Below are 22,673 nucleotides of genomic sequence, written 5' to 3'. Positions count from 1 at the left end.
CAAACTTAATGGTTCTTGAATTGACTAAACCATGTTGAGTTCATACTTCATCACTTCAGACATGATTGGACAGAATACTCGTTGTAGAAGAAAGATGGATCAAAGGCAGTGTGCTTGACAGTATAGCTGGAGAAGATGCGGAGGCATGCACAATCAAGTCCGTGTCGAAGACATAAGTTAGCTCATGCTACCTGCAATGCCATGTTGAAGGAGGTACATGTGAGTGTCCCAGCTAAATGTTACAGAAGAGGAAAACTTACTTCATCCAACTACAGAAAAGGGCACATATGCTACTAGTGGATTGCTTGCTAATGTGAACCACGTTACATGAGATCTTGAGGCAAACAAAAGTAACAATGGCTGGTACGTATTTGTGCGCCATAAGCGAAGTGACCGAGGCACAATCCACAATTCAACTTTGTTGGAACTTCAGATAGGCACATATACTGCTAGCAAATACAGAGATCTGGATTGTGGAAGCTCAGGCAAGCAAATGGTTCAGTCAAATGTTCCGAACAGAAAATAAAAAACGCAGGGTTCATCCAAGTACAAAAACGCATAAAAGTTAGAGTATAGTATACCTGATTGTGAGATTTGAAGAATCGACCTAGCACTCGGTGAAATAAACACTCGGTGAGGGCCTGAAACTGAAAAACGGAGGCGGACAGGGATAAACACTCGGTGAGCAAACAAGAACAAGAGGGACTACAATTACAACAGAGGTAAGCTCTGCGAACCTGAACGCTGGCAGGATGAACAGATGATGTCAAAGGCAAGGATGGGATGGTTGGAGTGGTCCTCCACCGTGGCCCTCAGCGCAGCCTCTGCTTCATTCGCCTCTGCATTGATAATGCTAACCTCAACTCGCTGGAGGGAAGGGAGGTGCCGCATGCCCAAATCTAAGTTTTCATGGGAGATCCACTCAGCTGAGAAGGCGAACAAAAGGTGTTTAAGCCTCGGCGCAGCTCCTAGTGGAAACATAGACGGCACGGCACCAATACCAATGAAGCGGCACACCCGGGCACATGGGAATAACGCACCAGATGGAAGTGCGGGCATTTCCACCGTATACTCTTCACATCCACAGACCTTAGAAAAATCACATATCTCGAGAACACAAAGAGCAGGCATCGTTCCAAGAAGCTGGATGACTTCCCACCGCACTTCATCCAATTTGATACGAAGATGGGTGAGGAGAGGAAGGGATAAAGGATTGATCCATAACGGTAGTGCCTGGAACCGGCTATAGACTGACCGGAAATCCAACTTACGGAGTGTTAAAGGGGGCACCCAATCTTTGCTCAACAAATTTATTAATTCATCTTCGGTAAATATCTCTATCTCTAAACTTTCCAATTTGTGCAGATTACCAAGTGATTCCTCCAAAGCTTTATCCGAGGCCTCATCCAAACAGTTACATAAAACCCGGAGCACCCTGAGCTTGGTCAGATGGCCCAATTCTTTCACAGCATCGAGGTGCATGCCAGACACCCCTAGTTGACCTAGCATTTCTAAGGAAGTCAGGTTACCTATACCAGATGGCAGCTTCATAGTATAGTCAACATACAGGCACATCAAACGTCTTAGCTGAATAACACTGGACGATAGTTCTTTTATCTTAGTACCTCTTAAGTCCAAGGTAAATAAAAACTGCAGCTTCCCTATTTCCATGGGAAGTTCCTCAACATGAGTATCTTTTAGCCGTAAGTACCTCAAATGCAATAGATTCCCCACATACCCAACATCTGAAACATCGCAACCTTCTAAATCCAACACGCGAAGAACTTGAAAACTTGACATATCCAACACTTTCCCAACAACATTATTTGTAAAAATGGTAAAAGATCTCACGTGTGTCATCCTAGTGGTATCCACATCTATGTTGCTATTGTGGATGGACAATCTACGGATCTTGCTCACATGTGAAATTTCTTTGGCACTTGTGAAATCTTAGTATGTGCCTGCGATGATGCCATCTATGCCTCTGAGCATGTGCTTAGTTTGCATTACCTAGAGATGCCTTTGAGCAGATGCATTAGTTTAGTTATAAGCTTGGCAGTTTGCAATTAGACAGAAGGCAGACACCTCTGTATTTTGGGAGCACGCACCATGCGTACCCATTTATTTAACCCATTCCAGGCATGGATTGTGCGTACAATTCACCACTCGTATTATACGCGCGCTTGTATTGTACCATTGTCACTTATATGGCCAAGCATGGCATCGCTGCTCACAACTCCAGTCAGTGCACGAGGTGCGCGTGAGATGAGATAGCAAGTCAAATTCCAGTTCCAGTTATACTCTCAAATAGAAAGATGTACTCAATACATGTCCTAAGCCGGCACATCAAAATGACACTGTTAACTTCCCCGTTTATTTGTTCAAACCAGCATGAAAAATACAGCTGTTACAAACAAAGGAGTGTAATGAGGAATGCAGGAGACCAAGCTAACCAGACATCAATACATAATAACTAATGGTTCATAAGGGTGAAATGCAGGGGGGCGCCCTACAAACTTAATGGTTCTTGAGCTGACCGAAGATTAACCTGCCAGATATACACCATAAGTACAAAACTCTTCTTTACAAAAAAGGAAATGTAGAAGGAAGTTCACCATGAGCAAAATTCAGGAGGCGGCATCGAAACTTGGTGGTTCTTTAATCTCATGAAAGTGATAATAGTATTCAGGCATAAGTGGGTACAACCACAGTGAGAGCTTCATGTCGTTGCAGAAGACAAATCAAAACACCATGGTAAATGCACTGTTCTTGAATCTCACCATCTCAATTGAAAAGAATGGAACCATGCAGCACAATATTCTAAATCTAACATATGTAGAACATGAAAACTCAGCATAAGCAACACTGAATCGACAATAGCACATGAATATTGCAAAGAGAGCTCACTTGTGAAATAGTTGCTCATATTTGTCGTCCTCTTTCGGATGGATAATCTTCAAATCTTGCCTTTGGATAGATCGTTTTTCACCCAATGCCATACAAGCGGTTTTCTTCACTTGGCAAAAATATATGGGATCAATCATCATATCATGTACATGATAAGATTTTTTTTCCATGCCTTCGTCAACATTGATGTCTGTTGGTTAAATCATGTTTCTATTTATGGTCTCGTTGAGAAACTCTATCACCGATCTCGAATAAGCTAATCTCTTGTTTTCATGATAAACAAAACATTCAACTATCCATTTACATATCAAGTGACTTTGCTTAATCTTCTAATCTTCTGAAAACATACTTAGATATAATAACTAATCTTCTAGATGATAAGGTAGATCAAAACTGGTAGTAAAAGAAGCTTGACTCTAGATCATCCCTTTGACATAATCTACAAGTCAGGAGCTCATTTACCAATTTTTTTTTGCTACTTTCCATGTTGTTGTTGTGTATGTGACACATATTGCATTCTATCTCTAGTCTACTGCACCTTGCTTGAGACTAAAGATTATGTTGTTGTTCTATGATCTACCTTCACATCATTTATTATATGTAAGCATATATCCAGAAGATTACAAAATTAAGAAAGACTAGTTCATATGGAGATGGATATCTGAATGTTTTATGTATCATGTAAACTAGAAATTGGACCATCTGAGCTAGGAGAGGGTTACTTTAATGAGTTGATAAATAGAAGCTTGATCGAACCGGTAGACATTGACTATGAAGACATCAAAATCTTATGGTGTACATGACATGATGCTCGATCTAATATATTCGTTGCGGAGAGAAACACTTATTGCATTGTGCAACCCAAAAGAACATGGATGGCAACAGCCAAATAACAAGACATTCTTCGCTTCCTCCACAACAATTGTGATTCTCATCTCATGCCCATGTACCTATGCACGTGAAGTTTTTGCAACGATTAGTTGGCAGGTAAGTCAACATGATGCGTATACTATTTTTAAATATAGAGAAGACATCAAAGAATAAATAATGAGCTAGTTATCAAGGCAAAAACATAAGCAAACCCTAGGGGGAAAACCATCTTATACCAACCAATGTAAATCTATAGTGCATCACCAACGATTGGCACTTAAGGCGCAAACACCAAACCAGCAGTAAAAAAACAGTGGATGGTAGCAGCTAATTAACAACGTCCTCTTCATTTATTCCGCACTAGCATCTCTTTTAAGTCCACAAACAGCTGTAACTTTCATCCAAGACTGAGCTATTTATATGAAGTTTTTGCACCGTTTAGTTGGCAAACAAATCAAAGATGCATCTTTTTTTTGTGTGTGGGACAAATCAAGATGCATCTGATATATGTTTCTTCATAAAGAGAGGTCAGTATTGAAGCATGTGCTAGTTATCTGGCAACAAAAGACTCACTAGAGCAGACCCTGCAAAGTAGCTCATACGACCAAATTAGCACTATAAATCTGTCGTGTATAACCAACAATTTGCAATGAAGAACTGAGATGTACACACCGGCCAACCAGCACAGAAATGATTTACTTGAAGAAACTAGAGTTCACGATGAAAGATCTAGTACAACGGATGGAAATCTGTGGTGGACAACGAATAGTTTGGACTTAAGATGCACACAGTGACCCCCACGATTGTAGTCCAAGAAACTAATTTAGTCAGATCTAATGTAGAACAGAAGAACAAATTTGTACCTGAAATCGCTGTCCTGCGAGATCCGGGGAAGCCGTCCCCTGCACGGCTGCACATACTCACCAGTGAGCAAGTCGCCGGTCGTCGGCAGGACCTACCTGCCCCGGGAGGAGGCCCGGGGCCGGCGGAGCCCCCTCCGCGAGATCCACTCGACGCCTCTCATCTATCCATACGCGGTAGAAATAATCGTCGGGGGCAGAGGACCCTATGAACGGTCATGTGCACGCACAGAACCGCTGCCTTGTGGTCCCACATGTCATCCAGCTACAGTTATCTATCGCGAAAACATGAACAACTAGGACGAATATGAGGTTACTGACGAAAACAAAACGCTGATGCTGTTACTGACAAACAAAATCTCGAAACTACTTGGCTTCAGGCTTTCAGTTTTATTTAGTTAGGATTTTCTGACAAAACGGCGAGCGATCAAAAGAAAGACTGAAAAGGGATGGCATTGTCATCTCGCCTGATCTTGGCTGCAACCAAGGACTTAGACACAAGGACTGCCTGAGTATGCTCTTGAGCTGGGCTTCAGGCTTTGAGCTTCAGTTAAATTACACGGCCACGTTCTCATCTGATCTCGTCTGCAGCTAGGCCGAAGCAGGCTACCTATTGCAGTGGAAATAGTATAGCAGGAAGAAAGCAATACGTGTAGCTTATCGATCGAATTGCTAATAAACGGCTCTTCCTCTGCGTTACCGCATATGACTTACTTCATGGCACACACAAAAACATCACCTGGTTTGCTCCACTGTATAAGTGCAAGTAAGGAGAGACTGACAGTCGATGAAGGGAGTACACTGAATCACATTCTTACCTCCAGAAATCACTGCATCAGTTCAGCGCCAATAATTCTACAGAGTAGTAAATACTAACAGCAAGGGCACACAGTGTGATTCAGTGGCAAATTCAAGCTCCACAGTTCGCGATTTATTTGATCAAACCAAGTCCAAGCTCCACAGTGTGATTCAGACCATAGTACAAACTGAACTCTGACATTATAGTTTATGAATCTGGAATAAACATCGAGTCTGAAATAAAGCTGTTACAGATAAAGGAGTGTAATGAGCAATGCAGGAGAGCAGGCAAACAAGACATCGCTACATAATAATTAATGGTTCATCAAGGCAAAATGCAAGTGGCGCCCTACCAACTTGATTGTTGTTGAATTGAGGGAAGCAAGAAGAGACTTCGGACATGGGTGGTGGACAGAACGAGAGCTTCATCTCTTTGCAGAAGAGAAGCGGCACCAGAGTTTGAGGCACGGATGATCGAGTCCATATCGACGAAATTTATTAACTCATGCTACCTGCAATGCCACATGTGAATGGCTCAGTTAATGACAGAAATAAGTAATTAAGGTGTCCTAGGTATCTTTGCAGCATTAATTAAGAGGCCAACGCTGAATAGAATCATATTACTGTGTTTAGGCTTGAGGGGCTACCAATCGAGCTAGCCAGCTAAACAAAATTATGATAAACACTTTGAGGTGATACCTGAGTGCGAGCAGGTACATTTGATGAATCGACCGCCTGAAACTGAAAAACGGAAGAGGCGGGAAATAAACACTTGCTGATGAAACAATACTCCACCGCCTGAATCTCAACGCATGCTTCCCTTCCACCGCCTGAATCTGAGAACGAAACAAATAAAAAGCGATGAACACCTGCGAGAATATACAGATGATGGGAATACATGCTTCTTCCGCGGTTAGTGTACGTACCTTTCCCTATGCAGCCCTCAGCGATAGGATCGGATATCAAGGACGGGATGGTTGGGGTGGTCCTCCGCTGCGGCCCACAGCGCAGCCTCCGCTTCATCCACCTCCTGACGGCTAGCTCCCTTCTTGATAAGATGAACCTCAACTCGCTCCAGGGAAGGGAGGTGCCGCATGTCCAAATCAATGTTTTCACGGGAGATCCACTTTGCTGGGAAGGTGAAGCAAAGGTGTTTAAGCCTTGGCGCAGCTCCTTGTCGAAACATAGACGGCAGGACACCAATATCAAAGAAGCGACACTTTGTCGCACATGGGAATAACACATCAGAGGAAAGGTCCGGCGCTTCCATCTCATGTGCTTCTTTGGACCTAGAATAATACGATATCCCAAGAAAAACAAGAGCAGGCAGGATGCCAAGAAGCTCGATGTCCTCGGATCGCACTTTGACCAACGTTATTTGCAGATAGGAAAGGAGAGGAAGCGATGAAGGATTAATCCATGACGGCAATGTCTCGAACCAACTTAGACTTGACACGAAAGCCAGTCTACGGAGTTGTGGAGGAGGCACCCAATCTTCTCTCAGGTAATTGATGTGTCCATCAAGGTCAAATACATCTAGACTGTCCAGTTTGTGCATATTACTAATGGATTTCTCCAAAGCTTTACCCAGGCTCTTATCAAAACCACAGCAGTTAAGCCAGAGCACCCTGAGCTTGGTTAGATGGCCCAATTCTTTCATAAAATCAAGGTCCATGTCAGATAACCCCAGGTTCATTAGTACTTCTAGGGAAGCCAGCTTACCTATTCCAGATGGCATCTTCGTGTCATCATCAACATACAGGCACATCAGACGTCTTAGCTGAACAACACTCGATGGCAATACTCTTATCCTAGTCTCCCATAAATCCAAGGTAAGCAAAAACTGCAGCTTCCCTATTTCCATGGGAAGGTCCTTAACACGAGTACCGTTTAGCCCCAAGTACCTCAAATGCAACAGATTCCCGACATACCCAACATCTGAGACATTTTTACAGCCTTCTAAATCCAACACGCGCAGAACTTGAAAACTTGAAATATCCAACACTTTCCCAACAACATCACTTGTGAAAACACTAAGAGATCCGATGTGCTTCATCCTAGTGGTTTCCACATCTATCTTGCTATTTTGAATGGACAATCTGCGAACCTTGATCTCTGAGTTAGGCATTTTACTTCTGGTGCCATCTAGTATTGTGACAAAGTTTTCTTCACTTGCTAATGAGCATATAAGGTCAAGCACCATGTCATGTACACGGCAACCATTTACATTTCCTTCATCATCAATGCTTGTTGGCTGGATCATACTTCTATTTACTAGCTCATTGAAGTAGCTATCACCAAGCTCATATAAGCTAGTTTCTTGTTTATCACTGTAAACAAGACCTTCGGATATCCATCTCCATATCAGTATATCTCTCATAATCTTGTGGTCTTCTGGGAAGATGCTAAGATATAATAAACAAGGTTTCAGATATGAGGGTAGATCATAATAGCTGAATAATAATATATTTCTCATCTCATCCAAACTTTGATCTTCTGTGAGTCCACGACCAATGGAATTGAGAAAAGTATACCATTGGTCCTTTGTTTTCATCTGACGATTATTAGCCAGGAGACTTGCAATAGAAATAATAGCTAATGGTAAGCCACCACATTTCTTCAAAATGTCTTCAGATACTTGCACCAACTCTTGAGGACACTCTTTCTCGTAAAATACTCTTTTACAGAAGAGCACTCTTGATACATCATTAGAAAGAGGTTCCATTTTGTAGATATCATCCCTAGAAGAGCAGCATGCTTCAGAGACACTAACGATGCGGGTTGTCGTGATTAGTCGGCTTCCAGGGCTCTTATTGGAGAAAGCACACTTTATTAATTTCCACACATCTTTATCCCATATGTCATCAATTATGATGAGGTACCTTTGTTAACAATTTGGAATAGTTAACAATCAATACATTGAAGATATATATATAGTAAGATATATTATATTAGTACAAATGTTATTTCAAAGGAAACTAACAAATAATATTTATAACTCGACCAAATTGCATATTTTGAGACCTAGATTCAGAAAACACAAAAACTTATGAGCAATTATAGTTGTAGAAATGTGCAATTGTTGCACATGGTTTTTAATAGTTGAGATCGTCCACTTAGGCATAAGAATTTCTTGGTCGCCTTAAATATATGCACTCCCTAATTGTTGAAAGATAGGTTATGTACTAACTACATCATTTACGCCAAAAGGATAAAACTATAAATAAGTAATACGGTATCAAGGTGCATATCAAAAATAAACCTTGGGACACAGGTGCACATGCACCCGAATTGTGAAAATATTATAAAATCGTAAAAAATGGTGAAAACATTTTGAAACGTTTTCAAAGCAAGCATCGTCTAGTGTATTACTCATGTGTAAAATTTCACGACAAAATGACTTGTGTGGTATTCTGAACGAACAAATACAAAATCGATACTATATTAAGCCTACAATTCACACAATTTGTACTTGCAATTTTGTCTTTTGCCAACAATACCACATAAATCATCTTGTCCCGAAACTTTACAAGCGAGTAAACATTGTTAAGGAAATCGGTAACTGGTAGTTGCTCGGTGGGCGTGGGAGTACCAATTAATCAGAAAATCGGCCTATTAACTAGAATAACTGGTCGACCATTAATCGGTAGATTAAATAGGAACGTGCAAACAAATAACTTTTTTATGTATTATGCCATACTCCCATGCTATCAGCTATGTAATTATAAAAAAACATGTTACGATTTGGTCGAACCATAGCTATTGAGGAGCGAGAAGGGGATGGGAGGGGTTACGTGCCAAAATTTGGGCTTTGTTTCCCACAAGTTAATGGAACAACGGCGATTAATCGGCCTGACAACCTATTAACCGGTCTCACAAGCAAGTTAATTGGCTTGACAAGTTAATGCGGTGAATATGTGATATTCGATCCTGTCATCCTGCGAGTAGCGATTAACTGGCCTGTTAACTGATTAATCGGACGAATTCTAGAACGAGTAATACACTAGACAATGCTTGTTCCTAAAAGGATTCACATTTATTTCCTATACTATTTTGTTTTCCAAAAATTGCCTATGTACACCTAGACCCAGCTTCCAAAAACCCGCACCAGATGCATATGCAATAGTCTACAATACTATCATTATTTATCTAGACAAAACGATAATCCGTTTGCAAACGAAAAAAAAACATGTACCTCTTGCCATTAAGGAATTCGATGATTTCATCGATCAGATGCTTTTCTTCCCATTCTTCACCACGAATGTGTGCATATTTGTTCTTGTCAGGTTCATAGAGAATATTCTTGAAGACTTTCTTCTTGTCGGGATTCTGAGAAACCGAAATAAAAGCATCACAATCGAATTGCCCTTTGATCTTGTCATATGCTGATTTGCCAAGGGTTGTCTTACCCAACCCACCAAATCCAACAATAGAGATTGTCTTCAATGGATGCATCAACCAATCATCACCTTCAGTCAACATGTTGATCAACTCATCTCGTGTTTCTTCAATGCCTACAAGTTCTGACACATCTGTGTATAGGGCCATCATGCGAGGGTCAACACTAGTACTAGTGGTAGGATCTCGCATCCCTTGCTCATACCTTTGGCGTAGCTCAGCTAACTGCTTAGCTTGAAGAACCACTTCTTCCAGAGCATCAGAGATCCGATGGAGGTCCTTACCATTCTTGAATAATCTTTTCACCTTCTTGAGTATCTTCTTCACTTTGTTCTTCGGGTTGGTAGGCTCACCACCATCCTCCACACGCACCATGTAAGCATCAACAATGTCTTCCATTTGATAGGACAACTCCTTGACCTTTCCTGCCCAGATCTTCACCCCCTTATCAAGCTGGTCCCCCGGCACTTCCGCCACCTTGCAGAGGGCATCATGCATCAATGTGAGCTCTGTCACAATAGACTCAATGCCTTTCCTCACTCATTTCTCCATGGTGAGCTCGCCGATGAGCAGCTCACCGAGCTTCGGGAGCAGAGGGCCAATGGCCCCTATGGCAATCTCCATGCTCTAACCTCTCTCGTAGTGTTTTTGGTGTAAGAGAGCTGGAAGCGTTAATATGTTTCTCCTAAGGCACTCTGGGCAATTATCATGCCCTAGTAGAGGAGAAACTAGCCAGGTATAGAAACCAGCGTTGGGCAGTACAGAATCCTTACAAATTTAGTGACGATCTGGGATTGGGTACGACGATCATGTGCATAGACCGGTTGTCGAGCGGGCATGCGGTCAGTTGGGTCCCATGTATCAGCGGTTGTAGTAATAGTAGATAATGTTAATCTCACAAGGCTCAGATGTGATCTTGAGACGGGAGAAAATGGCATCGAGATGCCGATTTGCCTGACAGGCTTTGTTAAATTATACACCGCGGCACCAACCATCAGAAGCTAACTTTGCGTACGCGTTGTTGTTGTCTTGTGACATAGAGAAATTAGAGAGATTCCTGCTGCTCCCTACGCCCATGTGTGCAACACTAATTAACACCCAGTACACTTCTGACAGAAGGATTAACACTAAGTTTATACTCCCTCCGTCCCAAAATTCTTGTCTTAGATTTGTCTACATACGGATGTATCTATTCGCATTTTAGTCTTAGATACATCCGTATCTAGATAAATTTAAGACAAGAATTTTAGGACGGAGGGAGTACTACGGTGTTGCCTGCAAAGCTGCAAACCTGACCGCTTAGCATCCTTAATGAGAGCTAACTTCCCTGGATTGGTGCTTGAAGTACGGAGCATTTTTGTTGGGCCAATAACTCTGATGTCTGTACCAATTAATCTCCGAAAGAGTTGTTGTTGCATAGAAAAAAATTAGACTAAGGCTGCTAGCCAATGCTCTGTGAGACCATGTGTGCAACAGCTAATTATATCCGTATGTAATCATGACTAACCTTTTTTTTTTCCGAGAAACTTCCAATCTATTCAATCATATCAGTACAATGAACACCAAAAATAAGAAAAGTTACATCTAAATTTGTAGATCATGACTAAGCTTTAAGATAAGCGTACAGGCCGGCCCTTTGGCTCCGTCCTTTGGTGCTAGCCAATGGTCCGCCCTCAACACTTGTGCGATGATGCCATCGATGCCTCTGGTTGAGCAGGTGGGTTACTTCAGATTGCATTGTCTAGAGAGACGCAAACAACTACGTTGGTTGGATTAATCAACGTTGGCACCACGCTCCTCCATGCGTTCATCTCAAGTGTTGCTCTCGCAGGCCTCAGATGCGACCTCGGGCGATGCAGCTCGGACTGCCGTGTCGTCGGGTTTAAATTACACCAATCTCCCATGCACGCTTTGTGAAGAAAAAGAACGAGAGAGATTAAAAGTGAAGCAAAAGAGCATTAGACGGTGCTCAAGCTCGATGCGATCTTGAGATGAGCAAAAAATGCCCTTGGATGCCGCTTCGACTGCAGTGACCGGCCGGTTAAATTGCACCACGACACCCGGTCTCCATGCGCGCACTTTACTCGCGCGCTGAGAAATGTCAGGAGAGATTCGTCTTGCTCCCTGAGAGCATGTGTACGTGTGAGCAACTCTAGTTAATTACTCCACCCATGCAATGTTTAATCACCCGCCCGTTTCTTTGGCACTTGTGAAATCGTATGTGCCTGGGGTGATGCGATCCATGCACTAGTGTAGTTATTAACTGCTTAGTTTCCATTACCTAGAGAGATGCCTTTGAGCACATGCATTAGTTTAGTTATTACAAGCTTGGCAGTTTGCAATTAGACAGAAGACAGACACCTCTGTATTTTGGCACCAAGCGCGATGCGTACCAAGTGATAGGACAATTCCTGAAACCTCTGATGGATTATGCGTACTGTGAAGATTGCTCGAAGCGTCTTACCTCGTTAGAGGCGACGAGTGCGTGTTTATATAGCACGGGCCAACCCTGAATATGCATACATCGGTTGAGTACAACTTGAAGAACAAGAGAGGAGGAAATAAGATGCAGGTAGTTGTGCTACGGGATTACAACAAGTTAAACCGTACAACTATCCTAACCTCCTAGAGATAAAGATCTTCAAGTTATGCGTATGCAAATATCCGGTGTTTAACATCCTTCCTTAATCATAACTTTGTCAAGTTGAAATTACGTTTGACGAAAAAGGGTTTTCCCCCGCTTTATATTCCAAAGCAACCAACCGAACATCCAAGGATAGATGCTGTGGCGGAAGCAGCACAATCACACCCAAAAGAAACGAAAGAGAAACAACAAAAAAAAAGAATGCCGACAACGGCGGATCGACGGAAACGAAGAAGCTTCACGGCCACTGCGCCCACCGAGGGTCTCCCACCAAGCTCCAAGGCTCCGAAGCACCGGTACCAATCAACACCTCAAGAGGGACCGCGACGAAGACGACGCTGCTGCCAAGGGTTTCCCCCGGTACGCGACGAGGCGAGAGGAAGGGTCACCCCCGACGCCCTCCAGGAAGGTCCGGCGACACCCACCGGCGTCGCCGCGTCGGTGTCGGATAGGCCGACAGAGGTTTCCCCCGATCCCAACCTTCACCTCGGGTGCTCCAGAGCCTGCCACCAAACCGACCACCAACTTGCGCCACCATGGTCAAGAAGCCTCCACGCCATCTCACCATGGCACCATGAGGTGAGGTCTGCACGACAAGGGATAGGAGCCGGGACTAGGGGCCGCGGCACCGTCGGCACGCGGGAGGGCACAACCTCCATCGTCAACAACGGTAGCCGACCGGACACACAAGCAGGAGCTTACCAGGCCCGTGTGCCCACAGGCCCGGCCGGGAACTCCATTCCCGAACAGCTCCCGCCATCGCGCTGCAGCCGGCATGCCATCGGCATCGCCGCCCCCCATCCAAGCCGCTCCTCCTCCTCACCACACAGACGACGACGAAGCCATGCCGGGGAGCCGGCCCGCTAGGACCCAGATGGGGCCCGTTGGGCCCAGATCTGGGCCGGGGTCGCGACGACGGCCACCCAGCACCACCACGCCGCCCCGCCGCCAAGGAGCGGCGCCGACACCACGCCAGTCGCAGGCCGCCGCCGCAGGGCAGCCGGACCGCAGCCACGCCGAGCTGCACCGCCGCCGCCTCCCTGCCCCGGGAAGGGAGCACGCGCGCGGGGGGAAGGGAAGGCCCGCCGCCGCCGGAGCCACCCGGGCCAGCGCTGGGGGCGACCGCCGGCGGCGGCGAGCGGACAGAGGGGGAACGGGAGGCCCGCGGAGGAGGGGCGCGAGCTCCGCCCCGGCCACCTCCCGGGGAGGTGGCGCGAGGCGGGTCTGGACAGGGGAGAGGGGAGGGAGGAAGGGGGCGGAGGTGGAGCGCGGGGCCGGCGGCCGGCGGCGGCGGGAGGGGGAAACCCTCGGGAATAACGAACTTCCAATGCTTTTTTCACCCACTACTCTGAGATTACGTTTGAACTCTTCGAAACTCTTAGTAGGCAATGCCTTGGTGAACCCGTCTGCAACTTGATCTCGAGAATGCACAAACCGAATCTCCAACTGTCTGCTTGCAACTCTCTCTCTGACAAAATAAAAATCTATCTCAATATGCTTTGTTCTAGCATGAAAAACAGGATTTGCTGACAAGTATGTTGCACCAAGATTGTCACACCATAGACATGGAGTTTGAGTGCTCCTGACACCAAGTTCTCTCATCAGTGATTGAACCCAAATAATCTCTGCTGTTGCATTTGCCAACGCCTTGTATTCTGCCTTTGTGCTTGATCTAGATACTGTAGCCTGTTTCTTTGCACACCATGATATCAAATTAGGTCCAAAAAATATAGCAAACCCACCAGTAGAACGTCTGTCATCAACACATCATGCCCAATCAGAATCAGAAAATGCACTGACTAGTGTGGATGATGACTTGGTGAAGTTCAGACCAACATTCATAGTATTTTTCACATATCTCACTATGCGCTTTGCAGCAGTCCAATGAACTGTAGTGGGTGCATGAAGAAACGGGCATACCTTGTTGATAGCAAAAGATAAATCAGGTCTAGTGAGAGTTAAGTACTGAAGAGCACCTACTAGACTTCTGTATTTTGTGCCATACTCTTGACTCAAAAGTTCTCCTTCTATGAGAGACAATTTTTCTGTGCTAGAGAGAGGAGTTAATGACGGTTTGCATCCTTGTAACCCAACTCTTCTTACCAGATCAATTGCATACTTTTCCTGTGAGAGATGAAGCCCATCCTCATGTTTCTTTACTTCAATTCCTAGGAAGAAATGCAAGTCTCCTAAATCCTTGAGAGCAAACTCTGAATTTAAATCCTTCAACAATGCTGTTATGGCCTCATTGGATGAGCTAGTAACAATTATATCATCAACATAAATAAGCACAAATATAGATGTATTTGACTTATTGTAAATGAACAATGAGGTATGAGATTTTGAAGAAACGAAACCAAGAGCCTGCAATTTCTGACTGAGACGGGAGTACCACGCTCTAGGAGCTTGCTTCAACCCATATAAAGCTTTGTCAAGTATGCATACATGAAATGGTGCATTCTTGTCCTCAAAACCAGGAGGTTGTTTCATGTAAACTTCTTCTTTCAGAATGCCATGAAGGAACACACTCTGTACATCCAGCTGACGAAGGCTCCATCCCCTGGAAATAGCAATTGACAAGACAAGGCGAATTGTTGCAGCTTTTACAACCGGACTGAAGGTGTCCTCATAGTCTATGCCATAACGCTGTTTAAAACCTTTCACAACAAGTCTAGCTTTGTACCTATCTATGGTTCCATCAGATTTTCTCTTGATTCTGAATACCCATTTGCAGTCAATCAAGTTTTTACCTTGCTGTGGGGGAACGAGCACCTCCTGGATCACGAGCACCTCCTGGATGATGCTTGTAGCAGATTTGACATTCTGGATAGTCATGTGCTTGCTGATGTCGTTGTTGTTGTGGGCGACCGCGGCCACCTCTGCCGCCGCCGTGGTCACCAGATGGAGTCGGGGAAGGACGCCTGCCGCGGCCGTGCCCCCTGCTGCTGCTGCGCCCGCGGCCCCTGCTGTAGCCGCGCCCGCACCCCCTGTACGCCAGGTTTGCAGAGGTTTTGAAACCCCCGTCAGGCCCATCGCCAAGCATCTCGACTCGCTGATCGAACGCCGCAATCTGAGCAAACAGGTCATCAACTGTGATCTGATTCTTGATTGCGCCAATAGCTGCCACAACAGGATCAGTCTCTGTCAAGGCCGCCGAGGACATAATCCACCATCTCTGGATCCGAGACGGGGCGTCCTGCTGCTGCGAGTTCGTCCCCCAGGTTCTTCATCCTGGAGATATAGGCGCTTTTGGACATGGAGCCCTTCTTCGTGTTGGTGATGGCAATCCGCAGATTGGTGATGTGGGATTGGGACTGCGAGGAGAACAAGGTGGTGATGGCAGTCCAGAGATCAAAGGTTATCTCCTTGCTCGCAACTTGGGCGAGGATCTCCATTGACAAGGAGTTCAGAAGATGACTCAGAACCTGTTGATCCTTTGATATACACTGTGCATACAGCGGATTGGGCTCCGTGGTGACGGTTTTGTCCGTCTGCTCTCGCTGCACCGTCTTCGGTGGCGCGACGTCTGACCCGTCGAGGAGGCCGGTGACCTGCGCTCCTCGCAGGCCCGGCATGACCTGTGCCTTCCACAGGATGTAGTTGGTTTTGGTAAGTTTCTCGGATGGTAGGGCTCCAAGGTTGAGGTTGACGGTGGATGAGGACGACATGGCGATGGCGAGGGTGATCGGGGAAGAAAGCTTCTGGCTAGATCGATGGGAAGAGGATGGCTCTGTATACCATGTTAGATGGAAGCGTTCCTACTCCTAGATGAGGAGCCGCGTTGGTTTATATTGATAAGGGACAGGAACAGCCCTTGTCGTGGCTTACAAGGCAATATCGATCGATCTACGATTCGGTCGTTACAACGAGAAGGAGATAGCTACGAGAGGGAGAGGGAGAGATAGAGTTTGTTGAGATTACAATAGACAATACAATAGATAATTCTATCTCTATTTCTAACACACCATATGATTACTTCATGGCACACAAGAAAACATCACCTGGTATGCTCCTATGTAAAAGTGCAAGCGAAAGAGAGACTGACAGTCGACGAAGGGAGTACACAGTATCATTCTTACCTCCAAAAATCATTGCATCAGTTCAGAGCCAATAATTCTACACAGTAAATGAGAGCGAAGGGCACACCGTGTGATTCGGCAGAAAATTCGAGTTCCAGCTCAATATTTATTTGATCAAACCAACATGACAGATGGAAGATAAACTTCAGACCATATTACAAACTGAACTCTGACAGTATAGTTTATGAGTCTGGAATAAACATCCGAGTCTGAGATAAAGCTGTTACAAATAAAGGAGTGTAATGAACAATGCAGGAGAGCAGGCAAACCAGACACCATCGGTGCATAATTACTAATGGTTCATCAGGGCAAAATGCAAGGGGCGCCCTACAAACTTGATTGTTGTTGAAATGACGGAAGCAAGAAGAGACTTCAGACATGGGTGGTGGACAGAATGAGAGCTTCATCTTGTTGCAGAACAAGGACGGATCAAACGGCAAGGCAAACGCAGTGTGCTCGACTGTATTGGTTGGAAAAGAAACGGCACCGGAGTTGGAGGCATGCATGATCGAGTCCATGCCGACGAAATATATTAACTCATGCCACCTGCAATGCCCACATGTGAATAGCTCAGTTCAATGACAGAAGAAGAAAACAAGTTAATCCAACTTGAGAGAAGGTACATGTATTACTGCGGTAGTGGATTGCTTGCTAATCTGTACCACATTATATGAGACCTTTTCTTCCCCGAAAATATGAGACCTTGTGTGTGGCAAGCAGAAGTAACTACTGATCCTATGTATGTTTATAGTAAAGCATCACATTGCAGCTGTTCTATTGGCACTTGGCACTTTAGATAGACATTCGGATTGTCGAAGTAAAAACACAGGTTCATCCAAGCAGAGAAACACATATTTCTTAGTGGATTGCTCGCTAATCTGGATTACTTCACATATGAAAATCTTGTAGCATGCAGAAATAACAATTAAAGGGCGTATCTATCTTTGCAGCATAAATTAAGAGACTAACGCTTAATAGATTCATATTGCAATGTTTAGACATTAGGTGCCTGATCGGTCGAGCTAGCTAGCTAAAGAAAATGATGAAGCAAAAAAATAGTTCGGTGCTACTAATAAATAATTAATGGAGATAGTATAGTACCTGATTGCAATAGCACTTCTCCGGCCTTCAGAAGCTGAAAAACGGAAGAGGGAGAGGAATAAATGCTTGGTGATAAAACGAGGGACTACACAATCGATCTACTAGCAAACCTCAACTCATGCATGGAGCGCTTCCTCCGCCTGAATCTGGTAAAGAAAGAGAAATGAACTATTGGGGTGCGACTAGTCTACGTACCTTACCCTACACGGGCTTCAAAATATCTAAGAATGGGATGGTTGGGGTGGTCTTCCGCCTCCGCTGCGGCCCTCAACGCAGCCTCTGCTTCATCCGCCTCCTGGTCGCTAGCTTCTTTCCTAACAACTAATAAGATATCGAGTTGCTTGAGGGACGGGAGGTGCCGCATGCCCAATTTAAAGTTTTCACGGTACACCCACTCAGCTGGTAAGGAGAACTCAAGGCATTTAAGCCTTGGTGCAGCTCCTCTTGGAAACATAGACGGCATGGCACCAATAAAACAGAAGCGGCACTCTGTCGCGCATGGGAATAAAGCACCAGACTCTCCTTGGTACTCTCCTTGGTGAACAGAGGAAAGGGCAGACATTTCCACTATATGCTCTCCGTGGTAATTATAATAATCCATCAACCGAAGAAAACAAAGAGCAGGCAGGATGCCAAGAAACTGGATGTCCTCCAATTGCACTCTCAGAATCGTTATGTCCAGATAAGAGAGGAGAGAAAACGATGAAGGATTGATCCATGTCGGCAGTGTATCAAACCAACCGTTCTCTGTTGGCAAAGACAATCTTCGGAGTTGTAAAGGAAGCACACAACCTTCCTTCATGAAATTGATTGGCCCAATAGGGACACATATATCCAAACTGTCCAATTTGTACATATTACTAATGGATTCCTCCAAAGCTTTGTCCATGATCTCATCAAAACCATCACAGTCAACCTGGAGCACCCTGAGCTTGGTCAGATGGCCCAGTTCTGTCACAAAATCGAGATCCTTGTTAGATAACCCCAGCTCATCTAGCACTTCTAGGGAAGTTAGGTTACCTATTCCAGATGGCAGCATCATACACCTGTCAACATACAGGCACATCAGGTGTTTTAGCTGAGCAACACTCGACGGCAGTACCTTTATCTTACTACCTCTGATGTCCAAGGTAAGCAAAAACTGCAGCTTCCCTATTTCCATTGGAAGGTCCTTAACATTAGTATCTTTTAGCCCTATGTACCTCAAATGTAACAGATTTCCCACATACCCAACATCTGAGACATCAGAACCTTCTAAATCCAACACGCGCAGAACTTGAAAACTTGAAATATCCAACACTTTCCCAACAACATCACTTGTGAAAACAGTAAGAGATCTCACATTCTCCATCCTAATGGTATCCACATCTATCTTGCTATTTTGGATGGACAATCTGTGTACCTTGTTTTCTGAGTTATGCATTTTTCTTCTGGTGCCATCTAGTATTGTAACAAAGTTCTCTTCACTTGACAATGAGCATATGAGGTCAAGCACCATGTCATGTACACGGCAAGCCAATACCTTTTCTTCACCAGCAATGCCTATTGGCTGGATCATACTTCTATTTACTAGCTCATTGAAGTAGCTATGACCGAGCTCATATAAGCTAGTTTCTTGTTTATCACTATAAACAAGACATTCAGATATCCATCTCCATATCAGTCTATCTCTCATAATCTTGTGGTCTTCTGGGAAGATGCTAAGATATAATAAACAAGGTTTCAGATATGAGGGTAGATCATAATAGCTGAATAATAATATCTTTTTCATCTCCTCCAAACTTTGATCTTCCGTGAGTCCACGGCCAATGGAATTGAGCAAAGTATACCATTGGTCCTTGGTTTTTCTCTGATTATTATTAGCCAGGAGACTTGCTATAGAAATAATAGCTAATGGTATGCCACCACATTTCTTCAAAATGTCTTCGGATACTTGCACCAACTCTTGAGGACACCCTTTCTTGTAAAATACTCTTTTACAGAAAAGCACTCTTGATACATCATCAGAAAGATGTTTCATTTTGTAAATATCATCCCTAGAAGAGCAGCATGCTTCAGAGACACTAACAATGCGGGTTGTCGTGATTAATCGACTTCCAGGACTCTTCTTGGAGAAAGCACACTTGATTAATTTCCACACACCTTTATCCCATATGTCATCAATTATGATGAGGTACCTTTATTTACAATTTAGAATAGTTAACAAATCAATACAATGAAGATATATTATATTAGTACAAATGTTATTTCAAGGGAAACTAACAAAAAATATTTATAACTCGACCGAATTGCATATTCTGAGACCTAGATTCCACACGCACAAAAACCTATGAGCAATTCTAGTTGTAGAAATGCGAAATTGTTGTGCAAGGTTTTTAACAGTTGAGATCGTTCACTTAGGCATTAGAATTTCTAAGTCACCTTAGATATATGCACTCCCGAATTGTTGAAAGATAGATTATGTACTAACTACATCATTTACACCAAAAGGATAAAACAATAAATAAGTAACACAGTATCAAGATGCATATAAAAAATTCACCTTGGGACACGGGTGCACATGCACCCGAATTGCAAAAATATTATGAAATAGTAAAAACGGTAAAATCTTTTTCAAACTTTTTCAAAGCAACCATTGTCTAATGTATTATTCATGTGTAATATTTAGCGAGAACACGACTTGTGTGGTATTCTGGACCAATAAATGCAAAACCGATACTATATTAAGCTTACTATTCACATAATTTGTACTTGCAATTTTGTCTTTTTGCTGACAATACCACAGAAAGTCATCTTGTCCCGAAACTTTACAAGTGAGTAATACACTAGACAATGTTTGTTCCAAAAAAATTTAATAGTTTTTTTACTACTTTTTTTTACAAAAGTTGCCTATGTGCACCTAGACCCAACTTCGAAAAATCCACACCTGATGTGTATGCAATAGTCTGAAATACTATCATTATTTATGTAGACGAAAAAAAACACGTACCTCTTGCCATTAAGGAATTCGATGATTTCATCGATCAAATGATTTTCTTCCCATTCTTCACCACGAATGCGTGCATACTTGTTCTTGTCAAGTTCATAGAGAATATTCTTGAAGACTTTCTTCTTGTCGGGATTCTGAGAAACCGAAATAAAAGCATCACAATCGAATTGCCCTTTGATCTTTTCATATGCAGATTTGGCAAGAGTTGTCTTGCCCAACCCACCAAATCCAACAATAGAGACCGTCTTCAATGGATGATTCAACCAATCATCACCTTCAGTCAACATGTTGATCAACTCGTCTCGTGTTTCTTCAATGCCTACGAGTTCTGACATATCTGTATATAGGGCCATCATGCGAGGGTCAACACTAGTACTAGTGGTAGGATATCGCATCCCTTGCTCATACCTTTGGCGCAGCTTGGCTAACTGCTTAGCTTGAAGAACCACTTCTTCCAGAGCATCAGAGATCCGATGGAGATCCTTGCCATTCTTGAATAATCTTTTGACCTTCTTGAGTATCTTCTTGACTTTGTTCTTCGGGTTGGTAGGCTCACCACCATCCTCCACACGCACCATGTAAGCATCAACAATGTCTTCCATTTGATAGGACAACTCCTTTACCTTTCCTGCCCAGATCTTCACCCCCTTATCAAGCTGGTCCGCCGGCACTTCCGCCACCTTGCAGAGGGCATCATGCATCATTGTGAGCTCTGTCACAATACACTCGTAGCCTTTCCTCACTCGTTTCTCCATGGTGAGCTCGCCGATGAGCAGCTCACCGAGCTTCCGGAGGAGAGGGCCAATGGCCCCTATGGCAATCTCCATGCTCTAACCTCTCTCGGAGTGTTTTTGGTGTAAGAGAGGTGAAAGCGTTGAGGTGTTGCTCCGAAGGCACTCTAGGCAATGATCGTGTCCTAGAGGAGAAACTAGCTTAGGTGGTGTTTGTTTCTCTAGTCCTAGGACTTTTTCTAGTCCCTGGGACTTTTTGAAAAAGACTCTCAAGGAGGTGCTTCTAAGGACTTTTAGCAAAAAGTTCCAAAAAAGTCCCATCCTGTTTGGTTTGCTAGGGACTTTTTGTAGTCCCTACACCAAAAAGTTCCTGGAAACAAACACCCCCTTAGGTATAGAAACCAGCGTGGGGGTACATATTTCTTACTAATTTAATGGTGATCCCGGATTTGGTACGACCATCATGCGCGTAGCTTGGCTGCCATGCGGGCCTGTGGACAGCTGGGTCCCATATATCAGCGATTATGGTAGTACTAGACACGTGTTAATCTCACAGGGCTCAGATGCGATCTTGAGACGGGAGAAAATGGCATCGAGATGCCGATTTGCGTGAACTGGCTTTGTTAAACAATACACCGCGCCACCAACCATCAGGAGCTAACTTTGCGTACGCGTTGTTGTTGCCTTGTGACATAGAGAAAATAGAGAGATTCCTAAGCCCATGTGTGCAACACTAATTAACACCCAGTACACTTCTGACAGAAGGATTAACACTAAGTTTATACTACGGTGTTGCCTGCAAGGCTGCAAACCTGAACGCTTAGCATCCTTAATGAGAGCGGCAACTAGCGGAAACTCCGGAAAGCGTTGGGCCAATAACTCTGATGTCTGTACCAATTAATCTCCGAAAGCGTTGTTGTTGCATAGAAAAAAATTAGACTAAGGCTGCTAGCCAATGCTCTGTGAGACCATATGTGCAACAGCTAATTATATCCGTATGTAACCATGACTAACCTTTTTTTTGCGAGAAACTTCCAATCTATTTACCTTCAATCATATCAATACAATGAACACCAGAAAGAAGAAAAGTTACATCTAGATTTGTTGACCATGACTAAGCTTTAAGATAAGCGTACACCTAGGCCGGCCCCTTGGCTCCGTCCTTTGGTGCTAGCCAATGGTCCGCCTCAAGACTTGCGATGATGCCATCGATGCCTCTGGTTGAGCAGGTGGATTACTTTAGATTGCATTGTCTAGAGAGACGCAAACAACCACGTTGGTTAGATTAATCAGCGT

The 22,673-nt window shown here is 44.0% G+C and overlaps 2 protein-coding genes and 1 pseudogene across 2 annotated transcripts; all 3 read right to left on the bottom strand.

Moving 5' to 3' along the window:
• Positions 1-711: 711 nt before the first annotated feature.
• Positions 712-4,801, bottom strand: LOC123067893 (disease resistance protein RGA5-like; annotated as a pseudogene).
• Positions 4,802-5,610: 809 nt separating this feature from the next.
• On the bottom strand, positions 5,611-10,528 carry LOC123072377 (disease resistance protein PIK6-NP). Its single transcript, XM_044495937.1, has 4 exons — positions 9,631-10,528; positions 6,362-8,317; positions 6,135-6,271; positions 5,611-5,947 (listed from the first exon to the last, which is right to left on the bottom strand). The coding sequence occupies exons 1-2, from the start codon at positions 10,329-10,331 to the stop codon at positions 6,379-6,381; spliced, it is 2,640 nt and encodes an 879-aa protein (XP_044351872.1). The 5' UTR covers positions 10,332-10,528; the 3' UTR covers positions 5,611-5,947; positions 6,135-6,271; positions 6,362-6,378.
• Positions 10,529-16,636: 6,108 nt separating this feature from the next.
• LOC123066544 (disease resistance protein RGA5) lies at positions 16,637-21,479 on the bottom strand. Its single transcript, XM_044489602.1, has 4 exons — positions 20,647-21,479; positions 17,853-19,834; positions 17,658-17,691; positions 16,637-17,102 (listed from the first exon to the last, which is right to left on the bottom strand). The coding sequence occupies exons 1-2, from the start codon at positions 21,471-21,473 to the stop codon at positions 17,854-17,856; spliced, it is 2,808 nt and encodes a 935-aa protein (XP_044345537.1). The 5' UTR covers positions 21,474-21,479; the 3' UTR covers positions 16,637-17,102; positions 17,658-17,691; position 17,853.
• Between the last annotated feature and the right edge of the window lie 1,194 nt (positions 21,480-22,673).

This window comes from Triticum aestivum, chromosome 3B, assembly GCF_018294505.1.
Source record: "Triticum aestivum cultivar Chinese Spring chromosome 3B, IWGSC CS RefSeq v2.1, whole genome shotgun sequence".
Lineage (NCBI taxonomy): Eukaryota > Viridiplantae > Streptophyta > Magnoliopsida > Poales > Poaceae > Triticum > Triticum aestivum.
The sequence above is the reverse complement of the archived record's forward strand: the minus strand, read 5'-3'. Positions and strand labels throughout refer to the sequence as shown.